The 18061-nt window shown below is 44.4% G+C and overlaps 1 protein-coding gene across 1 annotated transcript; it reads right to left on the bottom strand.

Moving 5' to 3' along the window:
* Positions 1 to 746: 746 nt before the first annotated feature.
* On the bottom strand, positions 747 to 2266 carry LOC124654187. Its single transcript, XM_047193206.1, has 2 exons — positions 1143 to 2266; positions 747 to 877 (listed from the first exon to the last, which is right to left on the bottom strand). Exons 1-2 carry the CDS (start codon positions 2129 to 2131, stop codon positions 802 to 804), a joined length of 1065 nt encoding a protein of 354 aa, XP_047049162.1. The 5' UTR covers positions 2132 to 2266; the 3' UTR covers positions 747 to 801.
* Between the last annotated feature and the right edge of the window lie 15795 nt (positions 2267 to 18061).

Below are 18061 nucleotides of genomic sequence, written 5' to 3'. Positions count from 1 at the left end.
ATATTTCTTGGTCAAACAAAAAGCTCGTAGAACGAGGGCGCCTTATTCCTTGAAACGGAGGTAGTATGAGAAGGTCATCAGCAAATAAAAGCGAGTGGATGGAGGGACAGTTTGGTCCTAAGGTAATGCCGTCTAGAGAGCTATGAGCCATGGCTTCCTGCAGCGCAATGGAGAGCTCATTTATTGCTAGAACAAAAAGATATGGAGAGAGTGGACAGCCCTGCCTTATTCCTCTAGCACTTCGAAATTTCGCGAAAGGTTGGCCATTAATGACGACAGAGAAAGTCGGTGAAGAAATGCATGCATGAATTAGATTGATGAAATGATTGTGTAAACCTTTGCGTGAAAGAGCTGCGACGATGAAGTTCCACTCCAAACGATCAAAAGCTTTTGCAAGATCAATTTTTAGCATAAAAGCTTGGTCTTTCCATGAGCTAAGAGCGAAGGAGTGGGTTATTTCTTGGGCAGTGATGATGTTGTTACTTATTCGGCGGCCCTCTATGAAAGCTTGCTGGGAGGGGTGGATATAATTTGGCAGGTGAGGTTTTAGCCTATTGGCTAAAGATTTTGCAATAAGCTTATAAATAACGTTGCAGAGACTGATGGGTCTATAATCAGACGGAACAAGGGCGACCAACTTCTTAGGAATTAAAGCAATATGAGTGTCATTTATATGCGAAGGAAGGACACCAGATTCAAAGAACGATCTTACCAGCATAGTGACATCATCTCCAATCCAGCTCCATGTGGCCAAGTAAAATTCTACGTTGAAACCATCTGGTCCTGGCGATGCATTCCTTTTCATGTCATTGAGCGTTTCCAAAAGTTCTTGCTTTTCCGGTATGGTGTAAGTGTAGTCCTGGCTGTGCGATGGTAGCTGAGACCCCAAGAATGGCCTGCCAAAATTAGTATTCGAAGAACCAAAGATATGCCTGAAATAATTTACAAAAGTATTGCTGATTTTATCACGCATGAAGTGAACAACATCATTCTCATCTTTTAATGAAACAATTGTGTTCCGTCTCCTGCGTTTTACAATTGCATTGTGAAAGTAGGATGTATTCCCGTCGCCATGTTTAATCCACTGCTTTTTAGCCCTCTGCATATAGTAATCCGTCAGTTTAGTCATATTTTGCTCATACCTGTTGACCAACTGAGTTTCAAGGTTATGATCCTGAAGGTGCGCTGGTTGCATTTGTACTTGTTTAATCTTCTCTTCGAGTGCATTGAGTTCTTGCTGCAAGGGTTTCTTTTTCCTACACCAAATTCTTAGAGCTCCTGCAAGGTGGTTAGTTCTGGAATAGAAAGAACGTTTCGAACTAGTGGACCAAACAGCCTGAGCATGAGATTGGAAGTCTTGCTCTTTGAGCCACCAATTTTCAAATTTGAAAGAGCGCTTTATTTTGCGGACCGGACCATCGGTGGATAATAAAATAGCAGCATGATCACTAAGGCTATGAATGATAGGCATGTTGTAAACATTGGAAATGGGATAGGCATCACACCATTCCGCATTGACTAAACACCTATCTAGTCGTTCGAAAACAGGGTTCGAGGAGAAGCGTTTATTTGTCCAAGTGTACGCCGGACCACTAAAACCAAGATCAAAAAACCCACATTGTTTAACCAACGAGCGGAACACATTCATCCGAGCGCGATTAACATTTGGGGAATTTTTGTCCATATCGTACAAAAGTTCATTCATATCCCCGATACATAAAATAGGTAAACTACAATTATCATACACAAAAGAAGCCACCTGGTCCCAGATTTGATTAGTTTGACGGTGGTAAGGATCACCATAAATACAAACAAGACCAAACTTAAGATTAGAAATACTATGAACAACCCTAGCTAGGATGATATGGAAACTAGCAGTATGTACAGAAACTTGGAGATCATCATTCCACATAAGCCAAAGACCACCGGAACGCCGTCGAGAGGGAACTACAATACTATCAGCCATACTAAACCGGGTGACGAGATCGGCAGCATTAACTTTGGAGGATTTGATTTCAGAGACAAAAATTACCTGAGCTTTTGTGGAGTGTATCATCCTGGCAAAATGGCACATTTTCTCACTGTCAAGGCTCTTGCCCATGCCTTGGCAGTTCCATCCTAGGGCCTTCATGGCGCCCGTGGCGCCTTGTAGGCTGGCGCCGCTGCCTTGTAGTCCGTATATATGCTGTTTATCCCAGCAACACTATAGGAAACATCCACTCCCTGGTGGAACTCCTGGGGTTTCATTGGTACAGGCTCGAACCAATGAGCAGCATCAGCTCCTGTGTGCCTCAGCAGAGCAGCCAACCGGACACCTCTGGTCAGCGCGGGTGGGGTCAACAACACCACGTCCATCTTCCAATCTCCGGGTAGAGGAGAGGGAGAGGCCTCTGTGTAACACGGTTCATCGCTTTGACTATTAGCACCACCAGGGTCAGGGGCATGGAGTTGCACAGGAAGAGCTACTAGAATCCCTGATTCATCCGCTAAGCCGTGCCGCTGGCAATCAGGAATTCGAGAACCCCCTCCAGGTCGAGCTCCTCCGCTATAAGGGATTTCTTCTTCGACTTCAGCCCACAGGGTAGTCCGAACATGGGATTTGGTTGGGGGATTTTGATTTTGAATAAGTGGTGCTGGGGTCACATTGGGGATTGACTTGAGGCGAGGGATGGCATGGGACACGGATTGGTGAGGTCGGCGTGATGGATTGGGGCTAGAACATGCTAGATCTAGAGAGGAGTAGGGGTGAGGGAGCTCAGATAAAGGCAAGGGGAAGAAGGGAACGGAAGGGAAGCGCTTGGGAGTGGAGGAGATTGAAGGAGCTGCCATGGAGATGGGGAAGGACGGGGAAGGTGGAACCTTGGAAGGTTCTAGAAACGGCATACCACCAGTCGCCACCAGGGAACAAACTTCATCGAGAAGACCGGGCTCTGTCGCTATAGATAAGCGTCTTGAATTGCCCCAACAGCTGGTATATGGGAAATAGCGAAGCGCCCGACTCATACTTAAAATAGAAGGCCACGGTGAACCCGTCTTTGAATTAACAAAACCGTCAACCGACTAGAAGTACGGCAATTACAACAACAAAAAGAAAAAAAGGCTAGGGATACCAGCTATAGATACAAGCACTGGGTGGGTGCAGAGCTAAAGCCTAAAAAAGAAGAGAATAGGCAGAACGAACTACAAGTTCCAACATGGCACCCGAGACTACAGCTAAACACCGACGACTTTACTGGCCCCATCCAGCACCAAGGCGTCGCTCCACGAAAATGCACCAGACCGGAATGGCTCACAGAAGAACACTGAGGAACTACCTACTAGTGAGCACACGAACCTCCAGAGTTCAAAGGGAGGAAGCTTCACAACAACGCGTCCAGGAAGGGAAGCGGCGCTCAAAAGCATTGTCGTTGTTAGCACGGGACCGTGCAATGCTTTCGCGGTAGCTTCAGCACACACCTTCAGGAAAAGCCTATGTTTTTTCACCTACCACCAGGACCGCCACCAGCCGGTGAAGAACACCGGTGCCCCCTTGCGACGACACCAACTCCGACAGCCACCCTAGGCTCGAGAGTGGCCACGCTAAAGCGGAAGAGCACCGTTTATATGAAGCCGGTCAAAGCTTGACACAAGGCATCAATGGGTAGGGATTCCTAGGAGTAACTCCGAGAACTCGCAAGTCAGTAGTGCAGCAGACAATGGCAACCAACAAGAGGATGGGTGAGATAGCTACACCTCCAAGAAGGTAAACGGCGTGCAAAAACGTTGTCGTCGCCGGCATTGGCTGAAGCCTCACACACCATCAAGTTCGCTAGCATCCCTGGAAGCCAAGAACCCGGCGGAATCCGCCGGTTCTGCCGGAGCAAATAGGACGAACAAAGAGGAGAACACAACACCAAATTCTCCAAGTTGTGGAGAGGGCATACTCCATTGTCAACGTGATCTCCGGGCCATCCGACTTGGTCATCCTTTTTGTCGCTGCCGGCTCACTAGTAGAAACAAGGGCTTTGGTTTTTTGCCCCAAAGAGCTTTTGCACCGAATTTGTCACGAACCGGTGCTAAAGGGGGTCATTAGCACCGGTTCGTGTTTCGAGGGACCTTTAGCACCAGTTCGTGTTACGAACCGGTGCAAATGAGCTATTTTTTGCACCGGTTCGTAACACGAACCGGTGCAAAAGGGTTGGCGTCAGCCGCGAACCCTTTACGAATCGGTGCAAAAGGTTTTTCTGCTCCCCACGCACCTCCACACACCCCCCGTGGATCGCCTTTTTTAGCACTGTAAAATAGAAAAGAAAGTGATAGAAAATTCAAAAAATAAAATCTTTTGAGATTCCTGTATGTTACGCAACCTACTATTAGGGAAAATTAAAAAATTTCAATTTCAATTTTCTTGCAATAAAAGTTTGAAAAATTGTAAAACCGCATTAACTTTTGCATACGACGTCGAAAAAAAACGTATAATATATCAAAATCATCGTGGGAAAAAGTTACATCCGAATTCACCCGGGTTTACCCGGTTAGCCAATTTTTAGATTCTCAAAATTCCAAATTAAAATATGAAAGCATGAAGATTTTTTAGTTTTTTCTAGAAATTTAGGATTTTATATTTTTTTATTTTTCAAAATTAAAATTAATAATTGCATCCTGCATAAATATTACTATTAATTTTAGCAAATTATAAGTTTTTTAAAATTTCAGGTTTTAGGTTTGGCAAAAAAATTAAAAAATGAAAATAATTATAAATAATTATAAATAATACAAATTATAAAGTTAATGTTTATTTATTTATTCAAGATTATTATTATATCATTACTTTTGTTTATTAAAAGAATTATTTGAAATTCGAACAATAAAGAAATATGACATCGACTGATATGTTAATAGGATCTGATATGATACTAGTATCACATACATGCGCGCGAAGCACTTGGATGCGGGATGGAAAGGAACTTGGAAGTTAAGCGTGCTAGTGCTAGAGTAGTGGGAGGATGGGTGACCGAGCGGGAAGTCTGAGCATGAGTAAGTAATTAAACTAGAGATGATGGTAGTTAGAGACTAAACTTGTGAAATAACTAAAATATTAGAAATTCAGAAAAAAATAAAAAAAAGGGAGTGAAAAATAATTTGAATTTTTTTTACCGCGGTAGCGTTTTGGGCTAAAGGTCCTCTCGCTCGGACGCCCGACAACCGCCACGTGGTGCCCCCTTTAGCAGGGGTTCGTAACTAAACCGGTGCAAAAGGAGGGGCCTTTTGCACCGAATTGTTTGCACCGGTTCACAATCCGGTGCATATGGCCCTAATGAACCGGTGCAAAAGGGCCGTTTTCCACTAGTGGCTGGTAATCGTGTGTTATCTGTGTTACTAGAAGGTTTCATCGTCCCATCTTTTTTCCCATCGTCCTCGTCTTAGATTTGTTTCTTACTAGTAAAATACGGATGTTGCCTAGTTTCGTTTTAAATCGGCAGCCGGCGGGGCTGGGGCTGGGGCGGATCGGAGGTTTACCGGCGGAGGAGGCGCGGCGTGGATGAAGGAAGGTTTTCAAGGGGTAAAAAATCGTCATCATTTTTCTTCCTTTTCGTTTGGAATCCCGCACACGTACGTATTAATCACTTTCTCTATATATCGTATTCGTTTGGAGCGGGGCAAGCAATGATCCTGCACGATCACCGTCCCTCTACCGACAGCGTGTGGTACTAAGACACCAGTGTAAGCAGACATACCTGAGTATTGATGATTCTTATACCAACAGTTTGTTTTCTATGCTTCCTAGGAGGTACATTCATGATATGGTGGACCTAGAATTTGACTACATCGCCGAGGCCGCTCAAAAGTCCCCTGTTGCCGGTGCTGTGGCATGTGCATTATACCACAAAAAAATCATTTATGTCCGAACTTCTGTAAGAATTTTCCTCTATGATCGTTAGTTGATTACCTAATTTTGAAACACAATTATGTAAAATTGTCTATTTTGCAGATGCATGTTCTGTTATACAGTTTTTATTACTTTGCAAAGTTTTATTTGAGAGATTTTGAGAACCTGCCTCATCTTTTTGCAAGCATGAAACGGACAAGTATTTCAACTGTTTATGTACCTTCTTACCTGATCCTGTCAAATTCACTACTCTATTGCACATTATGAGGAAAAATAAAAAAGGTCATCTATGGCAATCGCTTCAAGGTCAGATTTATGATGTTGAATCTGCTAGAGAAACTAGAGTTGAAGGACACTCCCAATGAATATGGATGAAGTACAGATGAAGTACTCTAAGACGGAGGAAACCTACAGATTTAAGAGATCAGCTTTCCTCCATCCGAGTGTCCAGGCATAATTTTAAATCATTAAAAGAGGACATGTGACACTGGTGGAAAATGGGGCATCCATCTAAGCCATTGGTACCGGTTCCCTTACGAACCGGTACCAATGGGGTCATGTGCACCGGTTTGGGGGCTCAGGCGGACGAGGAGTTCTGGCACCGGTTCGTGAGGGGCTTTCGTACCGGTTCGTGTTAGGAACCGGTACGAAAGGTCTTCGGCCAAAATTCAGACGCGTGGTGGGGCCCGGGCTGTACCTTTGGTACCGGTTCGTAACACGAACCGGTACCAAAGGGTGCCCCCTATATCATCAAGTCGAGTCCGCGTCCCTGGCTCTTCTTCATCTCATTTTTCTCTTCTTCCTCTCACATAATTTTTTTTTGCACCTCTCACACACCAACAAATCTCTATTTTTTCTCCACCATTTTAACAAGATTAAGGGCATACATCTATCCAAGGGTTAGCAATATCATCCTTTCTTCCGGCGTTCCTAATTTAGCACATTTCTTTGGTAGTTTTAACTCGTACTATTTTTCTAGTGCTAGCAAGGTGTTCGATGAAATGCCTAAGTTAGGGATTTTATTTTTTTATACGCAATTTGAGCTGAAATAATGGTATATTTTGTAGGTTTTAATTAGTATCATCCCCGTCCTCACCGCCGTCGATCCCCAGCGTCGTCCCCTAGCCGGCATCGTACAACCTCGGTGAGCCTCTTCTTTTTTATAAAAAAAAACTTAGTTTTATGTGATGAACTTAAATATTAATTAAGTTGGTCACTCATATATCCACGATGTTGTGTAATTAATGATTTTTGATATACATATACAATGCAGATGAGTCGACAATGGATGTACGGTGACCGGTGCCATCCCGACTTCATTAATGGCATGCATTATTTTCTCAACGTGGTCTGAGGCAAACAGGCAGTCGAATGGTTTCATCTATTGTCCATGTAGTTCCTGTAAGAATATGACGTATTACTCTACCTCAAAGACCATTCACGTCCACCTGCTGGAGAACGGTTTCATGCCCAGCTATAATTGTTGGACCAAGCACGGAGAAAGAGGGGTTATATTGGAAGACAACGAAGAAGAAGAGGATAGTGACAACTATCCTATGTTCACTGAAGACGGTGATAGTAGAATGGGGGAAGACGAAGCTGAAGAAGAGCCCATTTTTTATGAGCCGATTTTTGATGACCCCGATGACGATTTGGGTCGGGCCATTCTTGATGCGAAGATAAGCTGCGGAAGTGAAAAGGAGAGGTTGAAGTTGGAGAAAATGTTAGAGGATCACAAGACACTGTTGTACCCAAATTGCGAAGATGGCCAGAAAAAGCTGGGTACCACGCTGGAATCCTTTCGGTGAGCAGAGCTCCAGTCATAGCACCTGGCCAGTGACTCTATGTATCTATAACCTTCCTCCTTGGTTGTGCATGAAGCGGAAGTTCATTATGATGCCAGTGCTCATCCAGGGCCCGAGGCAACCCGGCAACGACATTGATGTGTACCTAAGGCCATTGGTTGAAGAACTTTTACAGTTGTGGCGTAATGAAGGTGTACCTGTGTGGGATGAGCACGAACAAAAGGAATTTAACCTACGGGCGTTGTTGTTTGTAACCATCAATGATTGGCCTGCTCTAAGTAACATTTCAGGGCAGTCAAACAAGGGATACAATGCATGCACACACTCGTTTAGGTGAGACCGACGAGTATATATTTGGGAAACAAGAATGTGTACCTGGGGCATCGTCGATTTCTTCCAAAACAACATCACGTAAGAAAGAGAGGAAAGCATTTCGGAGGTGAGGAAGATAACCGAACGAAGCCTACCCGCCCCACTGGGGAAGTTATATATGATGTGGTCAAGGATTTAAAAGTGATCTTTGGAAAGGGTCCTGGCGGACAATCTGTTCCGCATGATGTTGACGGACATGTACCCATGTGGAAGAAGAAGTCGATATTTTGGGAGCTACCCTACTGGAAATTCTTAGAGGTTCACTATGCAATCGACGTGATGCACGTGACGAAAAATCTTTGCGTGAACCTGCTAAACTTCTTGGGCGTGTATGGGAAGACAAAACATACACCGGATGCACGGTAGGACCAGCAAAGTATCCACGAAGGAAACAACACTGAATCCGAGAGAAGTATCAAGGTCCCGCCGGCTACGCTCTTACCAAAGAAGAGAAGGAGATCTTTTTTGAAGTCCCGAGTAGCATCAAGGTCCCGTCCGGCTTCTCGTCGAATATAAAGGGAATAATAAACATGTCTAAGAAAAAGTTTCAAAACCTAAAGTCTCATGACTGCCACGTGATTATGACACAATTACTTCCGGTTGCATTGAGGGGACTTCTGCCTCAAAATGTTCGAGTACCCATTGTGAAGCTATGTGCGTTTCTCAATGCAATTTCTCAGAAGGTGATCAATCCACTTACTCTACAAAATTTACAGAAGGATGTGGTCCAATGTCTAGTCAGCTTCGAGTTGGTATTCCCACAATCCTTCTTCAATATTATGACACATCTCCTAGTTCACCTGGTCGAAGAGATTGGCATTCTCGGTCCTGTATTTCTACACAACATGTTCCCCTTTGAGAGATTCATGGGAGTCTTAAAGAAGTACGTTCATAACCGTGCTAGGCCAGAAGGAAGCATCTCTAAGGGCTATGGAACAGAGGAGGTCATTGAGTTTTGTGTTGACTTTATTTCTGACCTTAAGCCGATTGGTGTTCCTGAATCGCGCTATGAGGGGAGACTGCATGGAAGTGTACCCCTTGTATTTGCTTCTCCTGATGGTTGGTCAAATAATAAAAACGTTGTATTTTCCGGTACATCATTATGGATTGGACTAGTCTTTCTCGTAGCTATTCTAAATTCTCTCATTTCTTAAATTTGTTTAGTATTTAGTAGCCCGATACAAAATAAATAAAAAGGCCATTTCTTGAAAAAAAAATCGGTCCGAGGGAGGCGCCGGAGAATGATCCGCCTACGTCACTGCCTAGAGGAGCTGCTGTTGGGACCGAACGCGTCCCTGGACCACCTCGAGTCGCCGCCCTCCCGCCCCAACCGCCACCAGGGACCGCTGCTCTCTGCCAGCAAGTCCCCGGCCGCTGCTTTCTCTTTTCCGTCTAGCAACGCGCTTGCATGGCATTGGGAGACGATGGCTTCAGGCCGAACTGCCTGGACGTGCGCGTGCATGGCCCTGGGCTACGTCGGCCATGCGCACTAGGCCCCGCCCGGGCCCTCTCTCCCCTTTCTTTTCCTTCTTTTTCTTTTATTTTCCCCTACCTCCACCTAGAGATCCTCCTGGGCCGGCCCAAAACTCCACTCCCGCATGGCCCACTGTTTTCCCGCCCATATAATTCGTTTGAAATTTTGAAATTAGCTGTTAAAATATGATACAAACCAGATAACTTCTTTTGTTAATATCTCCAGATCTACAGTCCCAAATCAAGTTAAAGAAATTGCATTTGATAAGAAATTTCATTATCTTTCAAATGCCACTGGTCCCATAGTTTTAGGATTTTTGTACGATTTTTGGTATATTAAACTTGTTATTTGTGTACTGCAGACTCTAACAAATTCCTAAAATTGTATATTTAACATTTTTGAGTGAATCCAATTTTGGTAGTCTTGTTTTAGTACTTCCCCTTTAGATTAATTACTAATAGTCTTTGTTCATGATAATTTGTTACTGTTATTAATATGTGTGTACCACATGAAATGTTGAACCAAACCCTTTTGTTTATTTAAAATCTTAAACCGAGTGTTTATTTTTTTGCCTAAGATTTCAAATGTTGGGGGTATATGGTTTACTTCCTTTTTTGGTGTAGTGTTTTGTTAACAAAATAAAAGAGGAAAGTGATTTCTACTTCTTCAAAATATTTGAAAATAAAAGATGAATGTTGTTTTCAAGTAACCTTCAGTCCTTAGTATTTTAGCCCTTAGTAGAGTGGTTAGCCATTGGTTGTAGATTTGTTGAATGTTGTTTTGTTGGTACAATGTGTTAATTGTGTTCCTTTTATATTTTCGCGATGATAGATTCGGGCATTGTCGAGTTTGAAGGAGAGGAAGGATTCAAAGACCTTTGGAGAAGTCCAGTGAAAAATAAGCCAACCAAGGCAAGCCATCTGTTGTTCTCTTGCTGTTTATCCTTCTTGTTGTGTTCATTGTTCCATTATATACTTGGTTCCTTGTATCTTGTATCTTCTATGTTGGTCCTCTAATATGCATACTTACTCCCAAGTATGTGAAACCCTTGTTGATGCTATGCATGCTCACCCTAAGCATGTATGCCCCCTTGACCACCTATATTATCATCTTCTTAGTGGGATGATGATTAACATCGTGATCTTTGTTGAATCATCCTACTTATGTTGTCCCTATGCATGCTTACTCTAAGTATGTATGATCCCCTTGACACCTCAATTATCATCTCCTTAGTGGTATGATGGTTAGCATCATGCCATTGTGGTGTCATAGTTCCTACATAAAACTATAGGTTGGGAACCCCTTGGAAAAATACCTTGTTGAAAGAATTTCTAAAACCTTGGGTAAGTTGGTTTTATCCCAGTGTATGCTTATGAAAGGAAAGGACTTTGGAAAAACTGATTGGAAGGAAAAATCTTGTTTTCAAAAACTTTGGCGCCTAAGTATTCATCCATGCCAATTAACTAGCGCAACCACATTACCCCAACATGGGCACGAGGCTTAGCTTGTAGTTTGTTCTTCTTAACATGGGACACCGCACAACTATACAAGGGTAAGGTTACCCCCGAGTTCGGGTTGTCGTTGGTGGAGACAATAGTATAACAGGATGCCTTCGGGGCTACCCATCCGGAAGACACTATGGGTCTCCTGGCGTGGCGGTGGAGTCACGCTCAAAGTGAGGTGAGCTCCCATGGTGTCGGGGAGGTACATACTCCATAGGGTATGATCTCGTGCTAAGACGAATAGGCGAAAGGCTATGTACGAGTTTTTGTTATGGCATAGTCGATATGCAGGGATGATGCCCACATGATAGACTCGCAGATCTTGTGGGGAAAGTGTGCAAACTCTGCAGAGTCAAATCTATTCAAATATCCGTGTCCACTGTCATGGACGGTTGGAATGGTTATTGCTCAGCCTGATGAGTTTTGTTTGTGAAAGTGTTTACCAAAGGAAAAAAGAACTTGTTTTCGGTGTACCGGAAGGGTACAGGAATGGTTTGGGTTGGTCATATGGATATGACAAGGAAAGGAAAAACTCAGGGTCACCCATCCTAATGGTTTTATGTCTTATCCTCTTTTGAAGTATCTTCTTCAACAAAGATATAGAGATATCATAGGACCTCTTTTGAAGTATCTTCTTGAACAAAGATATAGAGATGTCATAGGACCTCTTTTGAAGTATCTTCTTCAGCAAAGATATAGAGATGTCATAGAACCCCTTTGAGTATCCCCTTCTACAAAGAGGTAGGGATGCTATATCCACAAGAGAAACTGCTTCTCTTTTACATGCTTTATCCACAAGAGAAACTGCTTCTCTTTTACATGCTATATCCACGAGAGAAACTAGTCTTTCCCTCTTCTCATACTAGATTAGCACTTGTTATCTTGCACTCTTGCAAAGTACCTTCTTGATGGTTTGCGAGTACAATTCCAATGTACTCACGGCTTTGTCCTTGGCTATTTACTTGGCCAGACTTGGAGGAATTCGGCAAATGAAGAAGGATTAGACGACGTCTATGCGAGCTAGGAACGTTCACCCAGTCAGTTGCTTGTAGGGTTATGGCAGACGACTTGGGCTCTGCGCTGTTGAAGTGATTCCGCTACTCTGGTGATTAGGTTAGGCCCTTCGAGGCTAGTATGTATAGATTGGTCATGAGACCTTATTGTAATTTTATTATTCCATTTTGTAATGGATGTTGTAACTTTGATATCAGTTCGGTTTTGTGTTCACGGCGCACTGATCATGGGATCGTGAACCGTATACATAACGGGTATTTCGGACAGCTAGTCCGGGGTCCCAACAATGATCAAGGTTCCGCGTGACGTTCACTCTCATGTGTGTCACTTTGACAAATACACGGACGGAGCTGGTCCTGCGGTAAGTTCCGACTAACCACCATTTCCCTTTTTATGCATGCGAATCTATCTAAGGACTTTATATCTTATTGCTTGAGTCCCTCTAAGAGAAGTACTTAGGGACCCTGACCCGGACTCCGCACACCGGCCCATCGAACCCAGAAGCCGCGTCCGAGGCGAAAAATCCAGAAGCTGCTCAACTTGCCAAGCGGAAAAGAGATGCCGCCTCCAGATCAATGTCCAAGCGCGCACGAAGCCCCCAGCGCCAAGGTTACCAAGAAACTTGAGAAGGAGAAACTCCAACTCAAAGAAATCAACACCGGCAGCAGCAAATAGGGCCTCATCGAGAATTTCTTCTCCAAGCCTGGGTAACATCTTGATTTCTGGCAAAATCTTTCACAAGCTATCTCGAAATATGCTAAGTCTCACATTACTCCTTTCAAGCAGCAAGGTGGCCGGAAACAAGCCGCAAAAGAAGAAACTCAAAACTTCTCCTGCCACCCTGCCTGTTACTCCCCAAGTGGAAGTTCCGCCTAAGCCCAGTTCTTCAGCTATCCCGGATCCCAAGAATATTATCAACCTTGATGATCTTCCGTCGACAGCTGCGAACTCCGGCAAGAGCGCGTCTCCTTTGAAACCTGTACCTGAAGGACCTGAAGCAACCTCGGCTAAAGCTACGGCTAATGATGCCCCAAAGAACTTAACGTTGAGTGGTGCTCATGGTACGCCTGCCATGCACCCCCACTTCTTTCCGGTTCTACGTAGAGGTCCCCTACACCAGCGCCATATGGAAATGACACACCTGATGAATGAAGTGTGGGGAGAGCCGGATCCGGAGCAGGAGAAACTGGCCATCTTCGCAAAGCACAAAGACGTGCGCTAGGTAACACTAGCCCCCAATCACCGGGTTATACACTTTTCCGAGTAAATTTTTTAGGCCGATGCTTCAACAATATTAATTGTAGATCTTGGCGGAAACTTAAAATTTCCTAGCACAAGAATTTTTAACTTCACGTCCAGCCCCCAGATTATAATTTTCCAGCTAATCGTTCCGACAACCTGATTCACAGAACACCCGCAAGCTTCACGAAGACATGCACAAGATGATGTTGGATTAGAAGACGGAGATCGAAAGGCTAAACAAGAAGGAGGCGGAGGACCGGTGGGCGATCGAAATCCTCGAAAACCGTTTAAAGACCAATGAAGCTATGTTTCCGCCATACCGTAGATTCCTCAACACGCCTTTGTTGTTTTTAATATTTTTGTATTTGAACTTTTTCTGCCTTACAGATCTCCTTGCCAAGCGCCCATCCATCAATGACATCTCCGCCAAGCTCAAGGTATTGAAAACTGAGCATGAGTCTCTCCAGGCATCCCTCAAAGAGTCTTATGAAAATGAGACTAAGATGAAGAAAGAGCTGGAGGACAAACATGCAAAGGAGATGTCGGAGATGGCCGAAAAGCTCAAGGACAGCAACAAGCGAGTCAAGACTCTGGCGTCCAAGCTGAAGGCTGCTGAGGCGGAGGCTGGCGAGATTGACCAGATGATCTTCCGTAAGGACTTCATGATTCGGGCATGCATTCGTATATCTCTCTTCCCTATCCGGAGAGTGACCATAAAAATTATTATATGTATCAGCGTTGCTCGGATTTGAATGGAAAGCAGATACCTACATTCCCCGTCTTGATGCATATGAAGAATCTGCGAACTCCGTTGATGATTTACTCAAAGCTTTCCGGAGCATTGCTAAGAAGTTGTCCCTGAATAGGGCCCGCACCACGATCATTGATACAATGACAAAACTGATGCGCCTGGTGCCGGATCTGATCGGGGACTAGCAAGAATCTTCTGCCCGCAGAGCTATTGCCACTGTGTTGGCGATGTGCAAAACACATTTTCCAGCTATGACCTTTGACAGTGTCGCTGCCGGAGTTCCGAAGGCCACCAACATCAAGCCTCTCCTTACGGAAACCCATGGATTTGACATGCTCTTTGCCAACCGAGTGAATCACTCCATGTGGTATGAGAAACATGAGCTTCCGGCTAGATTTGACGATGAGGAGGAAGAGGGCGAAGAAGAAGGATCCGGGTCCAGTGTGCACATGGGTGAGGAGTCTGGTGATGAATCCGGCAAGGATAGCACCTACCAGGCCTCCGAAGAGGACAAGCCGGAGTCATCTGAGTGAAGTCGTGAAAAAACATTATGCTGTATCATTTTGGTCCCTATGAGGGTTTGTAATAATACTTAAGTATTTGAAGTAGCTAGGGACGAAACAGATGCATGTCGTGGGCGGAAAAAACTTATCCTGCTATCCGCTTATTTATATATGCTTGTTTCGTTTGTAAAGATTTGAAAAATCTTTGATACAATTAGGATTAGTTTTGTAGTGAAAATTAGAGAAGAAGCTTAAATAGGATTTTTGGTAAATAAAATATTTTGGGAGAAGTGATCTCAAGGGTAGAGGGTGGCTACATAATGTAACTACCATCTTCACTCTTGGTTTTGTGAGATTAAACATGGATTAAAATAAAAACAAGAGCTAAAAGAGGAAGAAGTGATCTAGTGATGAAACACTGGATAGGGTGCAAGATCAAGTGAATATAAGAGTTGCAAGGACAGAATGAGACATGCAAGACGTGGAAGATGTAGAGGGTATTGCATAGATGAGATCCATGCATTGAGGCCACTAATAACATTTGTGGGTGCTTAAGAGACAACTGCCAAAGTTTGAACATTTTAAGCCTGCCAAAACATCTTATTGACTTGGCTTCAAAACCAACAAGGATAAGTGGGTAAGAGAGTGATCTGGTCCAAGGAAAAGACATGGTTGGGAAGTGCTCATGACAAGGTAGGTCTAGGACCAAGTGAATATCCTTAGATGGCAAGGGGTAGCTTAATCCAGGGGCTCCAAAATGGAACCTGGAAATAGATTTAGGACTTAGTCAAAATGGTGATGTCTTAGGGTTGTTGACTAGGGTATAAGAGACGGATGTATAAAGGGGGTAGATGATCCCAAGTTTTGAATCAAGGATGGGTTGAGCTAAATTATTCCACAAAGATGAATTTTAAGTAGGCACACTCATGTTGCCAAAAGTGGAAAGGTTTGATGTAGTAAAAAGGAAAACATTTTTTCCTAAACCACACATGTGTTTTGTTAGGTGAGTTGCTTGTTTTACCACTAGAGGTGTTGTTCTTTGGGGGTAGCTCAAGTCAAAACTCAACAAGTAAGTCAAGAAAATTCATCCACCAACAGATCAAGGTAATTCATCATAACAAACAGATCAAGGCAATTCATCTAATTAGTCTATAGAAAAAGTTTTTGTTCCCCCGGATTTTTGCACTAAGTACAACTAAACAGGGCTGCGAAAGTTGGGGTGTGACACGAATTCAGTAATCCAAAACTTTGCGTAGTACCAAGCAATCCTCTCCCTCCCTACTCATGAGCTTCCATCGCGTACAAAAATAGCCAGTGAGCCACATGCATGTTCCCTCACCGCTGGTTGATCACTCCATCCTAGTAAGCCTCCTCCGTTGTTTCTTTCCGCCTCACACAAACTTGCGCTACTCCTCCATTGTCGAATCTATATATAGATAGACAACCCAATTAACTAACGGACACCGTCCCCTCCTCTCCCCTACCAGCTATATATATCTGCTCCTCCATGCAATGCATACTTATTAAACCAGCGAGCTTCTCCATCAATTGCCGGCCTGCACAACTTTCACCAGAAAACAACACGCGATCGATCAACAATGAAGAAATCGCCAATGAACATGGCCCTCGCCGTCGCTACCGTGCTTGTGGTGATCCTTGGCAGCGCCAGCGCCAGCGCGGTGGACGTGGTCGCGACCTGCAAGGCAGCGGCGACCAGGATGCACGAGTGAACCTTGAGCTCTGCACGTCGAGGCTTGACAACAACACAGCCTCTGACGCGTGGGGCCTAGCCCAGGTGGCCTGTGACGTGTGCATCAGCAGCAGCATCATCTACCGCGGCGACCTCGTGGACGTCATGCGACAGCTGGAGGCGGGCCACCGGGAACTCAAGCCACTGGTGGAGCCGTTCTCCGCCTGTGGCCCGCATTCAGCCCATACTCGCGATTCCTTTGAGGAGGCCAAGAAGGAGGTCAAGCAGCGCTCGTACGCGGCGGCCATCAAGCAGCTGGACGATGGGATCTCGTGGACGGAAAAGTGCAGCGCGGGGATCACAGCCATCAAGGGGGTAAAGATGCCAGAGCCAGCCGGCCAGCACATCGCCGAGACAATCCAGCTCGCCATCATCACAAAAGCCATCATCACCAGCCACCTCATCAAGTGATATACGATCGGTTCGGAGTATATATGACCTTTACCTGGTCACCTCTCCTTCTACATGTTCACTTCCATGGATGGTACTACTAAGTACAAGCAGGGTCATCTCTGTTTTTGCTGTCCAGGGGCTTTTTTATGCTTTTCACCGGTACCACTTTTACTTCCCTTGAAAGTCATCAAGTCCTACACAGACTACCTAGAAATCTAGGCCCAAGTAGTGAATGTTGTGTAATCCTTACTAATCAAGACAGCCTACAGGTGTGTTAAAAAGTTTCAAAAAACTGAAACGCTCTTCAAGGCCACGCTTTGGCCGTCAAATTTCATAAGTGCTAAAATGAAGTGGAAACAAGAATTGCCTAATGAGGCAAGTAGTGTGCCACCTAATTAAATGGAAGTGCCTGGAGGAAGCCTTGAATGTTCTTCGAGGCGACAGAGTCATATACTCTCTATCATGTCCTAATCAGGCTAGGGAGAAAAGGAGAGATTTGCAGTTCAAATGTTACATCCTGAAATCCACAGATTTTCAAATTCATGCATTGCATCATAGCACCATGGCAAAGTTTCAGTTTTGATAGAGTTTTAATCGTTTTCCTTGCACAAAAACCAAATTCTATTCTATTTTGCTAATAGTCTATTAGTTCAAACGCATAAACTTTATATGTCTATGTGCTTGCCAGACTAGAACAGTGTTCCACAGTGTCCAAGCAGTATACTGGAAATTTTTACGAATTTTACGAATTATATTTGGAGGACTTGGAGATCTGAAGCTAAAACTAAAAAAAATAAAAATAAAAAAGAAATTAGGAAAAGAGGAAGGAGAGAACAACCGGTAGGCAGCCAAACCAGCTCACGCTCGCGTGCATGGACGCGCCCACGCGCGACGTGGCCACGGCCAAGCACGCCCTCGCGCGCAGCAGCAACCGTGTCGCACGCCTATTTTTTTTTTTTTTCCTGATGAGCGGGACCCGCCTAACGGATCGTCCTCAACCTCCAGACGTGAATTCTACTAGATGGTCCGAGCGCGCTCTGCCGCGCCGTCCTCTGCTCATAGCGTTTAGATTTTGCGGGTGACTGCTACTTTGCACTCGTGTATATAATGACCTTTCTACACAGCTTTTACACCATGCTTGTATCTTAAATCTGTAAAGCCAACCATAAAGATAAAGAAGCATACCCATCATATGTGAAGACGGTCAGCATACACTGAGCAATTCCTAGGACTGGCACACTTTAACTGTGCAACTAAATGCATCGCCATCTTCAACAGCTCCACAGCTCCATAGCTACACTGATCACACGAGCGAAACCACGTACCGGCTTCAGTGTGTGTAGAAGCTATGGTTGGACTACACTGGAGGAGGACCCATCCAACAGA

The sequence above is a fragment of the Lolium rigidum genome, chromosome 5, assembly GCF_022539505.1.
Source record: "Lolium rigidum isolate FL_2022 chromosome 5, APGP_CSIRO_Lrig_0.1, whole genome shotgun sequence".
Classification (NCBI taxonomy): domain Eukaryota; kingdom Viridiplantae; phylum Streptophyta; class Magnoliopsida; order Poales; family Poaceae; genus Lolium; species Lolium rigidum.
The sequence above is the reverse complement of the archived record's forward strand: the minus strand, read 5'-3'. Positions and strand labels throughout refer to the sequence as shown.

Excerpts from the sequence above, each read along its gene's own strand:
- LOC124654187 (XM_047193206.1), bottom strand. The coding sequence starts at position 2,131 with ATGAAGGCCCTAGGATGGAACTGCCAAGGCATGGGCAAGAGCCTTGAC. Across the intron at positions 878-1,142 it reads GAAACTCAGTTGGTCAACAG|CTACCATCGCACAGCCAGGA; the intron begins GTATGAGCAAAA and ends TTGGGGTCTCAG.